Source organism: Ceratotherium simum, chromosome 8 (genome assembly GCF_057802395.1).
Source record: "Ceratotherium simum simum isolate JZ-2026a chromosome 8, ASM5780239v1, whole genome shotgun sequence".
Lineage (NCBI taxonomy): Eukaryota > Metazoa > Chordata > Mammalia > Perissodactyla > Rhinocerotidae > Ceratotherium > Ceratotherium simum.
In genome coordinates, this window is record NC_141907.1 from 43450853 (window position 1) to 43466023 (window position 15171).

Below are 15171 nucleotides of genomic sequence, written 5' to 3' on the forward strand. Positions count from 1 at the left end.
TTTTCCTTGTGTGTTATACAAGATCATAGCTTTCTAATTTATCAAGGTAGTATTAAATACTTACAGACCAGTTTCTAAAGTTGATGCAAAAAACAGGAGCCAAGCATTGTTCTAAAGCACTGCCTTACTTAACTGTCACACAGTTGTATGAGGTACTAGATACTAATATAAGGTTTAAAAAAAAAAAAGGTTAATTTGCCCAAGGTTACGTGGTAGAGCAGGGAGTCAAACCAGTTTAATTCTAGAGCCCGTAATCATCATTATGGCAAGGCTACCTCATTTTATCATACCAACTTCAGTAATCACTGTCATTGAAGTCTATTCTGACTTGACTACTAACTAGATTCTATCCAAGCGGCATAACTGCTTTCTCCCAGCCTGGTATATTCTATTACCATATGCAGTAACACTGCCATTAATAGCCTGTTTACCCCAAAGGACAGTTTTCTGGAAACTCACTCCTGCTTGTTCCTTGTATGAGGTAAAATAGACACACAGCAATTCAGGTTTACAGAGCTACTTCAGACGGTCACAATGTATAGTAATTTGTAATTTGAAGAGCTTATGAAAGAACCTAGTTAATCACCCAGCACTGTAAATGCTGCAACGGTTCTGCAGTAGTAACTTTGTAGGAAAGACAGATAGATAACCACTATTGTGAAGAGATCCAAAAGTGGTTATCATCAGTTTAAAAGTAGCAGTAGCAAATATTGATGAAAAAGTCGTTTTTGGAAACTTCTAAGGAGTTCTCACCATAAAAAGTGTGTATTACAGGGTAGAAAAAAACAGTGTTTGTGAATTAAGATACAGCACTTCAAAGAAATTTCAGGTTAAATCCCCAGCCTACACCCTCATTCTCTGCAGTTAGATACCCCTAATACTGCCTTAGATTATTGTAAACAGAACAAGCAAGGAATTACGTTCTTTCTTTTCCAAGAACTGAAAGGATAAGTCCTTGTTAGAAAGTAGCTGGTACCATCACAGCCCAAACTTGGCACTGCAGGCAGCCAGTCCCAGTACTAGCTTATTTAATATGTGAATAACAGCATAGCTTTCTGAGGTACCATAGTCAGACCTAAGCTACAAGGTAAAAATCACTAATGCCGTTAGATTCCATTGCTGAATAAAAGAAAGGAAAATGTCATTGGTAGTGATTTTAAAACATTTAATAGTCTTGTCTTTAAAATCCAAAATAGTATGATTATTACAAGTTATGTGCCACGTAAAGCAGGTGTTATTTTTTGAGAAATGCAGGTGATACTGAAAAACATAGCACTGAGGTATTTTTTTATTTTTAAAATTGAATAAGGAAAGTCTGGATGTAATTATTTTTACATATATGAAAAAAACAATTCTACTGCTTGGCTCTTTTGCTGTAATTTTAGGTTCTGAATACATTACAAGAGTCTATCTATGGGAAAGAGCATTATAATAGCACGTGTAGTTTTAAAAAACTATGCACATCATAACCTGGAAAATGATCATACAGCAAGAGGCCTGAGTGGAGGTAGGCTAATAACACACTTTGCCTCTTCTCAAAGCATAGCTTTGAAAAACAACTGTAACCAGTTGTAACACCAAATTAAAATGGCAGTATTAAGTTAACAAAATGATCCACATTTTATACAATATTTTATTTCCAAACATAGCTCATGAAATTCAGCAGAGAACCTAATATAGCACCTATGAAACTATTCATTATCCCTGTATGCTTCTGTGCAGTTTAGGATTTGAGCTGAATACAATACCTGGAAAATGCCCATCTCCCTTTTGTAAATCAGTTTGGATTTCAATTAAATGTTTGCTTTAGGAGAAATAAGTATTCTTATCACAAGATCCATTAGCCATTTACAGCTCCACCCTTTTGGAAGTAAGAATTATAGGCTACATCTACTTTTTATTTAAAACCAAGAACCAAGCAGTAAGGTTGGCAATGTCAAGAGTAAGCAGCACACTAAGAACCACACAGAACGTTAGAAAGAATCTGGTCTGTGTTTTTACAGCTACCAACTGATGTTAACAATTAAAAATTTACAAAGATAAAACATTTTTTTGCACTAACTGGTTTCAATACAGCACTGAACTGAATTCTTGGGGCTTCAATCTTTACATAGAGTGTGCAGGTGCCATACTGAGGCCCTTCCTCAACTTACACCATAGTAAAATAGATTTCAAAATAATTCTAGAATGGTCTGACTTAGAGCTGTTCTGGCTGACATACCAAAAAAGAAAAAGGACATTTCCCAGCCAATTTTTTTTTTGCTTGATGAATGATTGTCTAGTTACATAGTATGTCAATCTGAAGATAATATAGCTTTTCCTACATTTAAACTGTTTAGTACTGGCATAACCATTGCCAGCAGTGAATTTGCACCAGTACAGGCCAACTCAAAAACACATTATAAAACATCTGAATGTCATTTTTAAAGCTATGTCACAGTTTGTTTCCTCAGAAATTTAAAAGCATACATTTGAAAACATCACATCTTCAATTTAACCCTCAGAGTTAAACATTTTTTACATTATTAAATCCAGCTTGTGGTTGACATGTTTTAATTACCATTCTCTAAAGTATCCCAAGAGCTAGACAGTGTGCCCTGTACCTGCCCTGTGGGACTCCAGGGCCACTCTGGGAGCCCTAAAAGTAGAGAATTCTGTTCCAATGCATACTAGCAAGAAGTATCCTCAAATTTCTAGGCTTCAGATGTTCAAACACTACTTTAACTGGACAGTGCTGTGTATGGAGGTTTGGTTTTGTTTTTAAAGGACCAAACAACATTATACTATATAAAGATAGCAAACATTTTTGTAGAAGAGTTTGCAGTGTGTATACGTTGTTCCACCTATATTTAGGACTTTAAATGGATTTTAATATGGATATGACAGTGACAGCCATCAGAAGATGCTGATCGTTTTACTAACGTTTCCCCAAATGGGCAAAACAGAGGCAATGTGTGCCACTGGTTCTGTCATACTGGCTTTTGGCTGTGTTGGGGAAGTAATCGTATAAAAAGTGCCCATAAAATAGAAAAGGCAACAAGTGAAACTAGAAAAAGGTTGGAGCTATAAGAAACAGATTTGAAAGGAGTTACTTTTATTCTTTCTTAAATGAGGAGACTAGGAGGGAACGGCAGGGGCATCTGGATTTGGGCCCTCCACTGCTGTCCCAAAGTAAAACACGTGGATTGCCCATGAAAAGTCGTCATGAGGACTAGAGACTGCACCCCAATAACAAGAGCCAGTTCTCTAAGTAGAAGATTACGAGGCAAAACAAAACAAACCACAAATTAAATGTGACACTGTGAAGTCACTTTGATGAGAAAACAGAACACAAAGATATTTAAAAATATAAATAAATACATTTAGCCATTTTTATTCAAGAAATCCAGAGAACTGCTTTCAAAGCAATTGCTTCTCTAAAACCATGTTCTAAATTCTTCCATAAATTCACTATTTTGATTGTCACTTAATGCAGCACCTCAGTGTTTGCTGGTGGTGGTGATGGAATTTCACTTAATAGTCTCTTCATAAACAAGATCCTATTTCACTAAAGACCTTTTCCCTAGGAAAACCCAAGCAGCTTACAAAATATTGTTAAATACTCAAAACAGAACCTGCAAAGTATTACTTTATTTAAGAAAAACAAGGAATGTAGTGTTAAATTATGACATGGGGAAAAATATGCAAAACACTCACATGGAAAGAAAGTTTTAATTTTTAAATATCCACGTTTGCTTAATTTCTTGTGAGCTGTTCAATACTGTTTTAAATATCCTGAATTAATAACTATACCAACAAAATTCATCCCCAGTGTTTCCACAAGACATTAAAATAAGACCAAATTATGTATTTTTTCCTTTCTTCAAGCAAAGTAGTCTTTTTCTCAGTATTTTGTGCAAAAATATTACAAGAGCAATTCAAATAGAAATGCTGAAATGACATGCCAACATTTCGGAGCACATTTAAAACACCCAGAATAATTCTTGAAATTACTGTATTCTAAAATATTACTACCAATCACTTTTAAGTTAGTTCTATACACCTATTCACACTGATGCAGTTTTCCTAGACCTCTGAAAATAAACAGGCTCATTGGTCTCTTTTGGTGTCCATACAATAGGCAAGATAGGTTTACAATAGTGTCTAAATGAACTAGGCATCTACAAATCTCTTGACTCCACCACATTCAAAACAAAAGTCAAAGTTCATTTGGCTACCTTGAAATCACTCCCATAAACCTACTATGGTTCACTGGATCTAAACATTTCTCAGAAATGTGTCATTTTTAAATTTCACCTAAGTGATGATTTGGGGATCCTTCAGAAATGGTAATGCTTAAGAAATAAACTTTATCAAAATGAATAATTGCAATAAAGTGCTTGTTACATTTCAGAATGATGCTTTTAGACTGTGGTATGTTGTTTTAAAAGTGTGCTATTCCTATATAAAGGATCCCCAGGCGTGAGAGTCGGGTCTTCTCACCTGTCTCAGAAAGCAGCAGCTCTATCTTTTGGTAGGCTGACAATAGGCACATTACCCATGCGGATGAGGCTATACTAGTGCTATGGCAAAAGGGGGAGTACATTAGAAAAGTGGGAGGCATGTGGAGGGTTCCTACTATATATTCATAGTTATATACAAATATATTAAATATGCTATAAAAATAGTCGACTCTTTTCCTTTGCAATTACTTCAGAAGCTCCTTTCAGAAGAATGCTCACCCAACCCAAACAAATTTAAAATGTTCTCTTTCTCCAGTCACTATTAAAATGGCAAGTCCCTTTGTGCTCTTTCTTTTCCACCATTTAAAAATTCCACTCCGTTTACTCCTGGCTAGACTCACTCAGCAATAGTAATATCCAGTGTTCAGACCTTCCAACACTGACTCCTGAGGGACTAAGAACAGGGTCACAGATACTGGAAAGGCAATAGACTTGAATGAGTTTTACACAAACGTTCATCAATGAACGATCACTAAAGAAATATAGAGGAAGAAAAAAGTAGAAATGAGCAATACTAGAGTAAAATGCTATTTGCATTCCATGTAAAAAAAGTTTACCTCAATGTAGTGGAAACATTTTAAAACACGCTGAGTAATATCCAGTTTAAAATAATTTTCACCTGTCTGTACTGCAGGCAAATAGAGAACTATTTTAAGGGGCCCCTTTCTAAGGCTTCTTGAACAAGGGTTCCTCTTCCCACACAATGCCCTTTACAGAGCTGCAGGCTGCGTTGCCCTTACCCAACCCAACCGCAGGCAGACTGCTTTAAGGCAATGGCCCATAACTACAGCACTAATGAAGAACCCAAACAGCATGGCCACTACTCTGCACTGAGGATTCTACAACAAACTAGCCAGTCACTGGCATCCTTTTATTACTAGTACATTCCAAAACCAGATTTAAGTGACAGAGCACAGGACTCAAATTATCCCCTCAATTTAGGACAGAGTTTGAAGACCGAACTGTAATATTTACTTACATGCTACCCCCATCCTCTGTAATTGCTTTTCCACCAGTATTTTCCACTCTAAAAACAGTGTCTAGGTTCTGCTTTGATACTACTCTCAGCGGCAACTTTATTAATCCTTGTAGTCCTCACGTAGTTGTTAAAACAACACTGACTCACCCAGTCCCACAGCAGTCTGAATCAAGATAACTAACATTTTTCCTTATCTTCAACAGTTTCTTACTTAAGAAGTGCCACCCAGAATAAAATGTTTTTTAGGGAAAACTGAGTATCTATGAGAGTAAAGCAGAGGGAAGATACGATTTTTAAGTAGCTGAAAGGTGTTCCTATTTGGTATTTTTTCATGACTTAGATTCAGGATTTTAATTAACAACTTTGGCTACAGAAATAAAGAACAGGCAAGTACTGAATCTTCATCAGAAGGCTCAAGTCCTGATTCATGGGGGAGGAGGCAGGGACAGCTTTGCAATCCAAGTTCAAGAGAAGCAGGAGGACAACAAAGTTAAAGAAGGAGCGAACAGGCAGTTGGTGCTGACTAGCTCCGCCAACACAACACTTGATACTGATAGCAAAGGAAAAGCAGCTAGCTGCTCCTTTAAAATTTTAGCAATCAATTCTAAGCAGGAAAAAAATGAGCTGTGAGGAACAACAGGAATTATAAAGCAAAAGTTGTCTAATTTTCTTTCCCAACTATTTGTGAGGATGGAAAATACTTGAAGGAACTGGTGGAGGAGAATGTGAATAAACGAACAGTCTACAGATTTGCCCTGTGACTTGTCTTACGCTTTGCCTTTGTTAACCTAAGTACACAGTACTCACGGTTCACCATCTTTCAGTATGGTACTTAGAGGATAAACCTTAATATAACAGTTCTTCCTATCGTTTGTTGGCTAAATCCAATCACTAGAAATCACCAATACATAAATGAGGCACAACTCAGATATATATGGAATGGCATGGTAATATTAAGAAAGGCCATTTGAAAGGGGAGAAAATTAATACTGTTGCCATATTCTACAACATAAATTTTGTCTATGTGTATGTATGCTCAAGTACACGCGTATTCTGACAACTATACTTGACATTCATGAGAAAGTCAGAAATCTCTTCTGGATGATCATTTAGCTAGAAGAGGAGCTCCTTGATATGTTAATTATTGATTGGTATCTAGTGACACTTCTTTTGTAGAAGGATAGGTACCAACTTTCTTTGGTTATTTTCTTTTTCAGCACTAATTTTCTAATTTAAGTGTGGCCAAGTGTGGTTTTCTACAGAAAGACAAAGTATATCCTTTAAGGATGACAGCAAAGCTGAGGACAGAAAAGTCTTAAGAACTGACTTAGAGTTCCTCTGACTCCTTCATCTAGTAATTCTATATTAGGTTATTTTCATTGCTCAAAACCTTTTCTGTTTAACAACCTCAATTCTGTTCCATATTGTCTTTTAAGGTTAATTTTGATTTTTTACAGTTTGCTGTCTTCTCTTTTCTCAGTAATAATTTTTGATATTTAATAAGATATTTTCCATTAATTTTCTTTTGCTCTATAGTTGTAAATTTAATTATTAGTACCATAAAATCTATAAAAATGCTTTTTTTATGTATGCAATTTCTGTTGGAATTTATTACCTTTAGAATGATATTGCCAAGTGAAATCTTAGTGCATCTTTAAAAAGCATGTGAGTTACAATATGCTAGTGTTGTAGTGAAGGCAAAGCCAATTCCTACCCCTCCTTGTTTCTTTGTAGGAATATCAAGATCATATTGAGCAAATATTTACTGGTAATTCTTAAGTGACTACTTAGCTTTAGAGGAAGATGCTGATTTAGGAAAACAATTTTGTGATCACACTAATGACTCTGATAGTGTTAGGATGTCATCTTTTATTTCTCAATTATTTGTACCTCCAGTCCAAGAGACTCAAAGCAGTCTTCATGGGACTAAGGAGAATAATAATGGCACTGACACCCACATGCTAATTAAAAATGTACTAAGGTTTCAAAACTGCTACTGAAACAGACAATGAGTTCAAGACGGTGAGTTATCACCTGAATCAAAATCAAGGCACTATGGGTTTTTTTTTCCCTCAAATAACCCTGAATCATTTCTGACTAAAAGAAGCATTGAAATTGTGAAAGATAATAAAAAGATTCCAACAAATCCTAAAAGTTAAAATTCCCACCAGTGAGAATGTTAAAAAGTGCCTAAAATGTTTTGTGTGCAAATTTTACTCCTATAACTGAAACATTCTTGAAATTACTTTCAGGCTTGTTGAAAACCATTTATATAACTATTTCCAACTACAAACTATATCAAAATAGGTCATCAAAACTCCCAACCATCTAAAATAAAGCAGTGCAAATCCTATTTTCAAACATAATTGAAAAATAATGAAATGAGGGATATATTTCTGAGTAACTTGAAAATCCTGTTGGTTCAATAATTTAACCTGAAAAAAAAATCCATTCCCAGCAGCACATTATACCTCACTGAACAAACTGTGACATCACAGCCAAAGTATGAACAAAAAAACTTGTGCCCCAGAAAAATGAATACAACACTATCGTTTCGTAAACAAAAGGGAAAACAGAGGATGCATTAGTTTGCACACGGCATCAGGATCTAAGGAAATGTACTCATACCTATGAGGAGCAGATAATGCTTTCATGCAGCATACAAAATGTTTTGCTTTCTCTCCTTTTATCCAGACATATACATAATATTTTTACAGCATCTGTACATAGAGAATTTGAATCCACACAACATTCTGAAATTCATTACTATTCCATCATTATCTGAAAAGGGAGAGGGGTGGGGAAGGGGGCCTACTGAGTCTACTGGACTGTCTTCATGGCATCATTGTAAGCAAACCTCTGCCATGGCAGTGGTGTGTCCTCTGTAACACTTGAAAACAGGCACAGAACCACTAAAAGTTACTAACAACAATGTTAGTGCCTTTCTGATTCACTGGAGGTCATGTTTCATAGCTGAGCTTCTAAACATTTGGCAATATACTCTTTTTCCATCAAAAAATATCTGGGCAAGTAAAACCCTGTCAGAATTGGCTATGGCCCTACGATCATCTCCTACTGGCTGGTATTTAATGTACATCTGTAGCACTAGGCAGCCTTTTCCCTGCTAACTAATCCCAGGACCTTGAACGCTCAACACTGCACCTCATGAAACTGCTGGAACTCTTCCTCCTATCCTCAGATCATCTGAGCAACTCCTTATGGGCCAACCCCTCCTCCCTTGAGGTCAGAGAGGAGGCACATGTGCTACTGAGGTTGAACCTTGGAAGGATCAGTCAAACTGTCAGTCCTGTGCCGACTCAGCTGCTGCTGTTGCTGAGACTGGTGTTGCTGGTGATGTGATTGAGGGAAAGTGCTCTGTTGTAGTGGAAATGCAGCAGAGAGGATAAGCTGAGTTGAGGGATTCCCATGGAGCAACCTAGAAGTCTAAAAAACAAATGGATTACACAACATTGCTTTACCCCCATGATCCTGTCTACATTAAGATTTACTCAAGTTTTCCACTCTCCATTGGGACAAAATCCTTAACTTCCACATAACTACATAATTTTTGCTTTCCCATTTAAAAATAATATTCTAGAAAATGCTTATGAGGTTTGCTCGGTTGGTTAGAGCAGCATTTTAGTGGCTGAGAATGTGGGCCCTGAGGTATACTGTCGGGTTCAAATTCTGGCTGCCCCGTTTACCAGATGTGTGACTTGGTCAAGCTATTTACTTCTCTGAGCCTCAGTGTCTTCATTTATAAAATAAGGATAATCGCAGTGCCTCCCATATTGGGTTTTTATGAATATTAAATATTAACATTATTATTATTTAAAAGTACCATAAAATGAGGGCAAAGTTAGAGACATAAGTCCTATATGTGGTGTAACAAAAAACCAAACTCAAACAAATAAAAAACACAGGATCTGAAGTCAGAAGCCCTGGATTTGAGTTTGGTCTGCCATTTAGTAGCTGTGTGACCTTGGGCAAGGTGTCAACTCCTGTGAGCCTCAGTTTCTTTCACCTAATTTCTACTTCTGGAGACACAAAGGAAAGTAGCCAAAAAGAAATGAATTTTTAAAATTAAAGTTCTTCCTCACTACTAACAATACAACTTGATGCAGGGCTCCTAATTTTAAACCGGAACTGTGATGGGTGATTTTTGCAAATGTATATGAAGGACACCTGCACACACACAAGGACAGATCCTTGAACCTTAAAGACCATTAAGCTTTGCCCAGGACCTGGAGAATCTTCTTTCTCTCTGTTACTAGGAAGAGTTTGTGTAAGATAAAAAGCTCATGATATTTATGAGCCTTACAGGGTTACAACAGAGGTACATTTGGAACTAGGTGTTATATAATCAGAAAAGCCAAATTGTGTATTTACTATCTACATATTAGTATATTTCTGAAGGGTATTCCAATCTTATTTCTTTAGGGGTCTCACGTCTTTGGAATAGTTTTTTTGAAGTAGGGGAGAAGAGAATGTTCATTGTTTTAAGGGCCCTTGTTCCCTGACAGACTTACAGAAGATTGAGATTTCAAGGCAAGTCCTCTCCTTTTTTAAGCTTTTGCTTAATTCTCATTAAATATATTTCCCCCAGATAATAGTTTATAACTGATAAATTCTTGTTATTAACTCATTTATAACAACAGCTAACCCAGTTATTAATGGCTTCAGTTAGGCTTAAGGTCTAAGGGACTGTATGATTCTCAGAAGATATTTAGGCAACTAACCTGTTTTAGTTTTCCACAACAGCAAGTGAAGAATTATATTTACACCAGAACACCGAGGGTGATAAATTAACACTGTATTTTTGCCCGAGTATGCAGTACAATACTGAATCTTCTAGTCATACCATATGTTGTATAACTCTAAAATAGATGATATGTGCGTGGCCTATATGGAATGGTCTTCAGCACAAATCTAGGCTAGCCTATGTTCAAAACTGCTTCTCCTAGGCCAGAAGGGAAAAAGCTGGATTTCCAGATGTCATAAGCTACTACTGTGCACCCACAGTGAGGGTACTGAGATTCAGAAATTTGTCCTGCTAATTTCCTTGCTGAGGATCCCTACCGAGATGTCTTTCTTCTGTATCCTTTACATGAGCAGATCGTGCCTGATATACCCACCTGAGATCTGTTCTGCGTTTTGGTTAATCTGAGTGGCTATTACACTTATCAAGACAGTGGTTATAAATGGCAGCTAGTTATGTGCCTTATACTGTGCTCAGTGATTTACATGCATCTTTTACCCACGAGATATGAACTGTTAGTGCCTCCATATTATAGATGAGGAAAGTGAATTTTAGCAAGTTAAGTAACCTGCCAAAGGTCACACAGTATGTGGTGCAGCAGTGACTCAATCTCAGGGCAGCCTGACTTTAGAGCTCAAGTTCTTAACTATGACATATACTGTCTCCACAGTATTTCTCCTCTGATATTAATTTATAACCAAAAAATTATTATAAAATTCAACCCAACAAAATAATTTAAGATAATGCCTATAATTTTTTAAAAAATCCCTTTTGATACCCGGCCCTGTAGAGAGTAGAGTTTGATAGGCTGCTAGAGAAAGGAAGAGAAGAAAGAAAGGTGCCTTTGCTTGAATTCCAGAAACTCCAGCTGGAGAGAGCTCTACGCAAAGTGCCTTGAAATGGGCAGGAAGTAGCCACTTACTCTATCCAGCGGTTCAGATAATTGGGTATGTCCATGGCAAGGCTAAAAGTCTTCCAAAGACTGAACAAAGGAAGACAAAATAGCTAACTGAGACAAGCTTTCTGTCTTTATAGAAATTTAACTTGTACAATAAGCTTTTACGGATTTTTCAGATCATTTACAAAACTGTTCATTTAATGCCTGATTTCATTATATAAAAGTAAACAGGTTTGGGACAGCTTCCCCACAGGGAGAATTACCTGTAAAAATTGCTGTGGTGGCTGGGTCAGCTGAGCCTGAGATGGTTGCTGAACTGAAGTAAGCTGCTGTTCCTGGGAGCTTTGCTGCTGCTGCTGCTGCTGCTGCATGACTGACAACGTCTGTGACTGCTGTTGTGTAGCAAATGTGGGGTAGGCAGTCACTACCTGACCCATAAGCATAGCGCTAGGTACCATGACCGCCCCACAAGCCACAGGAGCAGTTACTAATTTGGTCACAAGTTGCTGACCTTGAGAAAATCTGTTAAGAAGAAAGAGAAGGGAAGTCAGAAGTACAAGGTATACATTATAAAAGGCAGTGGGCTGAATATCTCTCTAAGATAATACCCGATGATATTGCCAGTTTAGTTTTTTAAAAGCTGTGTGTTCCAATTTTGTTTCATGTTTTTAAAGATTCCCTTTGGGATACCAGTAAAACAAAAATGTATACAGCAAAATGAAATGATCACAAACAAAAAAACAAACTTTTTTTGGATATCCACATGCAAAAGAATGAAGTTGGACCCTTACTTTACACCATATACAAAAATTAACTCAAAATGGATTAAAGACCTAAACGTTAAGAGCTGAAACTATGAATCTCTTAGAAGAAAACACAGGGGAAAAGTTTCATGACATTGGATTGGGCACTGATTTTTTGGATACGACACTAAAAGCACAGACAACAAAAGAAACAATAGATTAATTGGACATCAAAACTAAAAACTTCTGTGCATCAAAGGACACTATCAATACAGTCGAAGGGCAACCCAAAGAATGGGAGAAAATATTTGCAAATCACTTGTGTGATAAGGGGTTAATAACTAGAACACATAAAGCAATCCTACAACTGAACAACAAACAATCTGAGTAAAAGATAGGCAAGGGTCTTGCATAGACATCTCTCCAAAGAAAGATGTACAAATGGCCAATAAACACATGAAAAGATGCTGAACATCACTAATCATTAGGAAAATGCAAATCACAAGCACAGTGAGACACCACTTCACACCCATCAGGATGTCTATTATCAAAAAAAACAAATAATAACCAGTGTTGTCGAGGATAGGGAGAAATCGGAACCCCTGTGCACTGCTAGTGGAAATGTAAAATAGTGTAGCTACTATGGAAAACGGTATGACAGTCCCTCAAAAAATTAAATATAGAATTACCATATGATCCAGCAATTCCACTTCTGGGTATATACTCAAAAGAATTGAAAGCAAGGACTCAAACAGATATTTGTACCCCTAGGTTCACAGCAGCATTATTTACAATAGCCAAAAGATGGATGTAGCCTAAGTGTCCACTGACAGATGAATGGATAAACAAAATGTGGCATATACATACAATGGAATATTAGTTAGCCTTAAAAAGGAATAAGATTCTGACACATACCACCACATGGATGAACCCTGAGGACGTTATGCCAAGTAAAAATAAACCAGACACAAAAGACATATATTGTATGATTTGATGTATATGAGGTATCCAGAGTAATCAAACTCATAAACTTATGTGCTTAGAAAGTAGAATGGTGGTTTCCAGGAGCTAGTGGGGAGGAGGAATGAGGAGTTACTGTTCAGTGGGTACAGAGTTTCAGTTTTGGAAGAAGAAAAGTTCTGCAGACAGATGGTGGTGACAGTCACAACGTTGTGAAGGTAGTCCACGCCAATGAACTGTACATGTAAAAATGGTTAACATGGTAAATTTTATGTTATGTATATATTACCACAATAAAAAAAGATTTTAAACCTGTTAAAAAGTATCAACTTTTTTCTTTTTATAAAATTACTAGGTACTTGGGAGTCAGATATATGTGGCACATGGTTCATTTTGCTAATCATGAATAAACTTAAAGCTATCATATGGGAATTTAAAATCTCTATGTTTATAGAAGATATTTATACTGCAAATTGTATCTTATAAACATAATTCGAAACTAAATGGATCCTATCAGTGAATAAAAGTACCCTCAATTTATAAATTCATCAATGCAGCATAGTACCCACTTTGTTAGAATTCACTAATATTCCCTCCTTCTCCACCTTCCTCCTCCTATTTTTTTAAATAACAGAACAACAACAAAAAATGGTGCCTCTTCACGGAACAATATTATTTCTATTTGCCTTTTCTGTGAGATGAAGTTAGTGTCTAACATTGGCCATTACAGTGAGGAAACTGAGAGATGACCTACTGTAGATGAAGCATGACATAACTGCAATTACAAACTGTTCAAAGTACTAACGATATTAAACTTAGTACAGACATACACTTCATTATTTATATGTTCCACAAGACAAAATAAATCTATTTTGAATCCATGCCAAATCTTGAAAATACTGTATTTTATATACTTTAGGAACAAATGCATTATTTAATACAAAAAATAAATATAGAAGAATAAAAAATTTACATATAAAGAAAGTCCAGAGAAACAAGTAACATTTACAAAGTGGCTTAGTTACAGAAGTGCTAAGTGCTAATTGCTCTGTAACCTTAAAAGAAATTAGTATCTGAATTGCCCAACAGCTTACTGGTAAAATGTAATGAGTATACTTCATCTATCTCTGGCACCAAAAGACATTCTTCAATCTACTTTTGCTTAACTCTCACTTATGTGGATTTGTACATACTGCTCCCTCTGCCTAGAATACCCTCCATACTCCCTGCCACACGCACACCCAAAGCCAAGCCCTTTAAGACTTAGGCCAAGTATCCTCTGTGATGCTCTCTCTGACCACATTCCTCTCTTTATCTGCTTGCCTCAACTCATAAAACTGATCACTTCCACCTTTCTAAAGACCTAGTAAGTATTTATCACACCACAAAATACTGACTTGTTTACCTTTCTACGGCTTTTACTAGTATGAGCTTTCCCTTGAGACACGGGATGTGCCAAACTCATCTAAGAAGGCACTCAAATGTTTGCTGATATAAACAGATGTCTACAAACAGTTGCTAAATTGCATCCCCCAAAATGCACATCAGCATTCTAGATTAATGGATTTTTCCTCAGGCTTTAAAACTAGTCCTCTACATTTCTATGGAGCACATTCATAATACTTCCTTCCAGAATGTCAGAGCTAAAAGTTGGACTTTTTAACCTGAAGGAACTGAGTTCCAAAGAGAAGCAACGAGTTCTCCCTGCTCTCACTGCCTCTGTGATCCTACAGCTTCTTTACTCTCGGGAAATTATTAATAGGATTTTAATAAAATCTATTACACAGTCTAATTCAACAGCAAAATTGTATTATAAAAGCAGCAGCCTACTTGTATTACAGTAAAATAAGTAAAAAATAAAATTTATTTAAGATAGAAGTTTTAAGACTATAAAGATCCTATATATGAAAACGGCATTTCTTCAAAAAATTTGCTTCTAAGTCAGCTTTTTGGACTTCCCACTAAAATAAGTCATAGATGGCTGTTTTTCTAGAATGGCCCATAAAGCTTAGTGTAGTTACGTTTAAGCACTTGAGCTTTGAAATCAGACACCCAGGCCTGGATTCAGAATCCCTTCTTCACTCCCTTAACTGCCTATAGGCCCCTGACCAAACTACTAAAAACTCACTTTTATCTGGGAAATAAAAGACCCTAATGCACATTTTTTTAAAAAATAAGGATTAAATGAGATAATATATCTCATTTATTACAGTACAGTACTTAAACTCAAGAAAGGTTTAGTCACTTCGATTCTGTAACATACATAAACCATGGTAGTATACATCCTAACCATTGTTACTACATGAAAACTCACCAGCATCTTTACTGAA

General features: G+C 36.4%; 1 protein-coding gene across 11 annotated transcripts in view; it reads right to left on the bottom strand.

Annotated features, from left to right (window-relative positions):
- Positions 1-3610: 3610 nt before the first annotated feature.
- Positions 3611-15171, bottom strand: part of CLOCK (clock circadian regulator) — a 119788-nt gene continuing 108227 nt past the window's right edge. For all 11 annotated transcript variants that reach the window (XM_087434342.1, XM_014787441.2, XM_087434341.1 and 8 more), the window contains 2 exons: positions 11402-11660; positions 3611-8925 (listed from right to left, as the gene is read on the bottom strand). In XM_087434342.1, the coding sequence (XP_087290468.1) occupies positions 8746-8925; positions 11402-11660 (439 nt within the window). In that variant the 3' untranslated portion in view covers positions 3611-8745. The remainder of the gene's footprint in view (positions 8926-11401; positions 11661-15171) is intronic.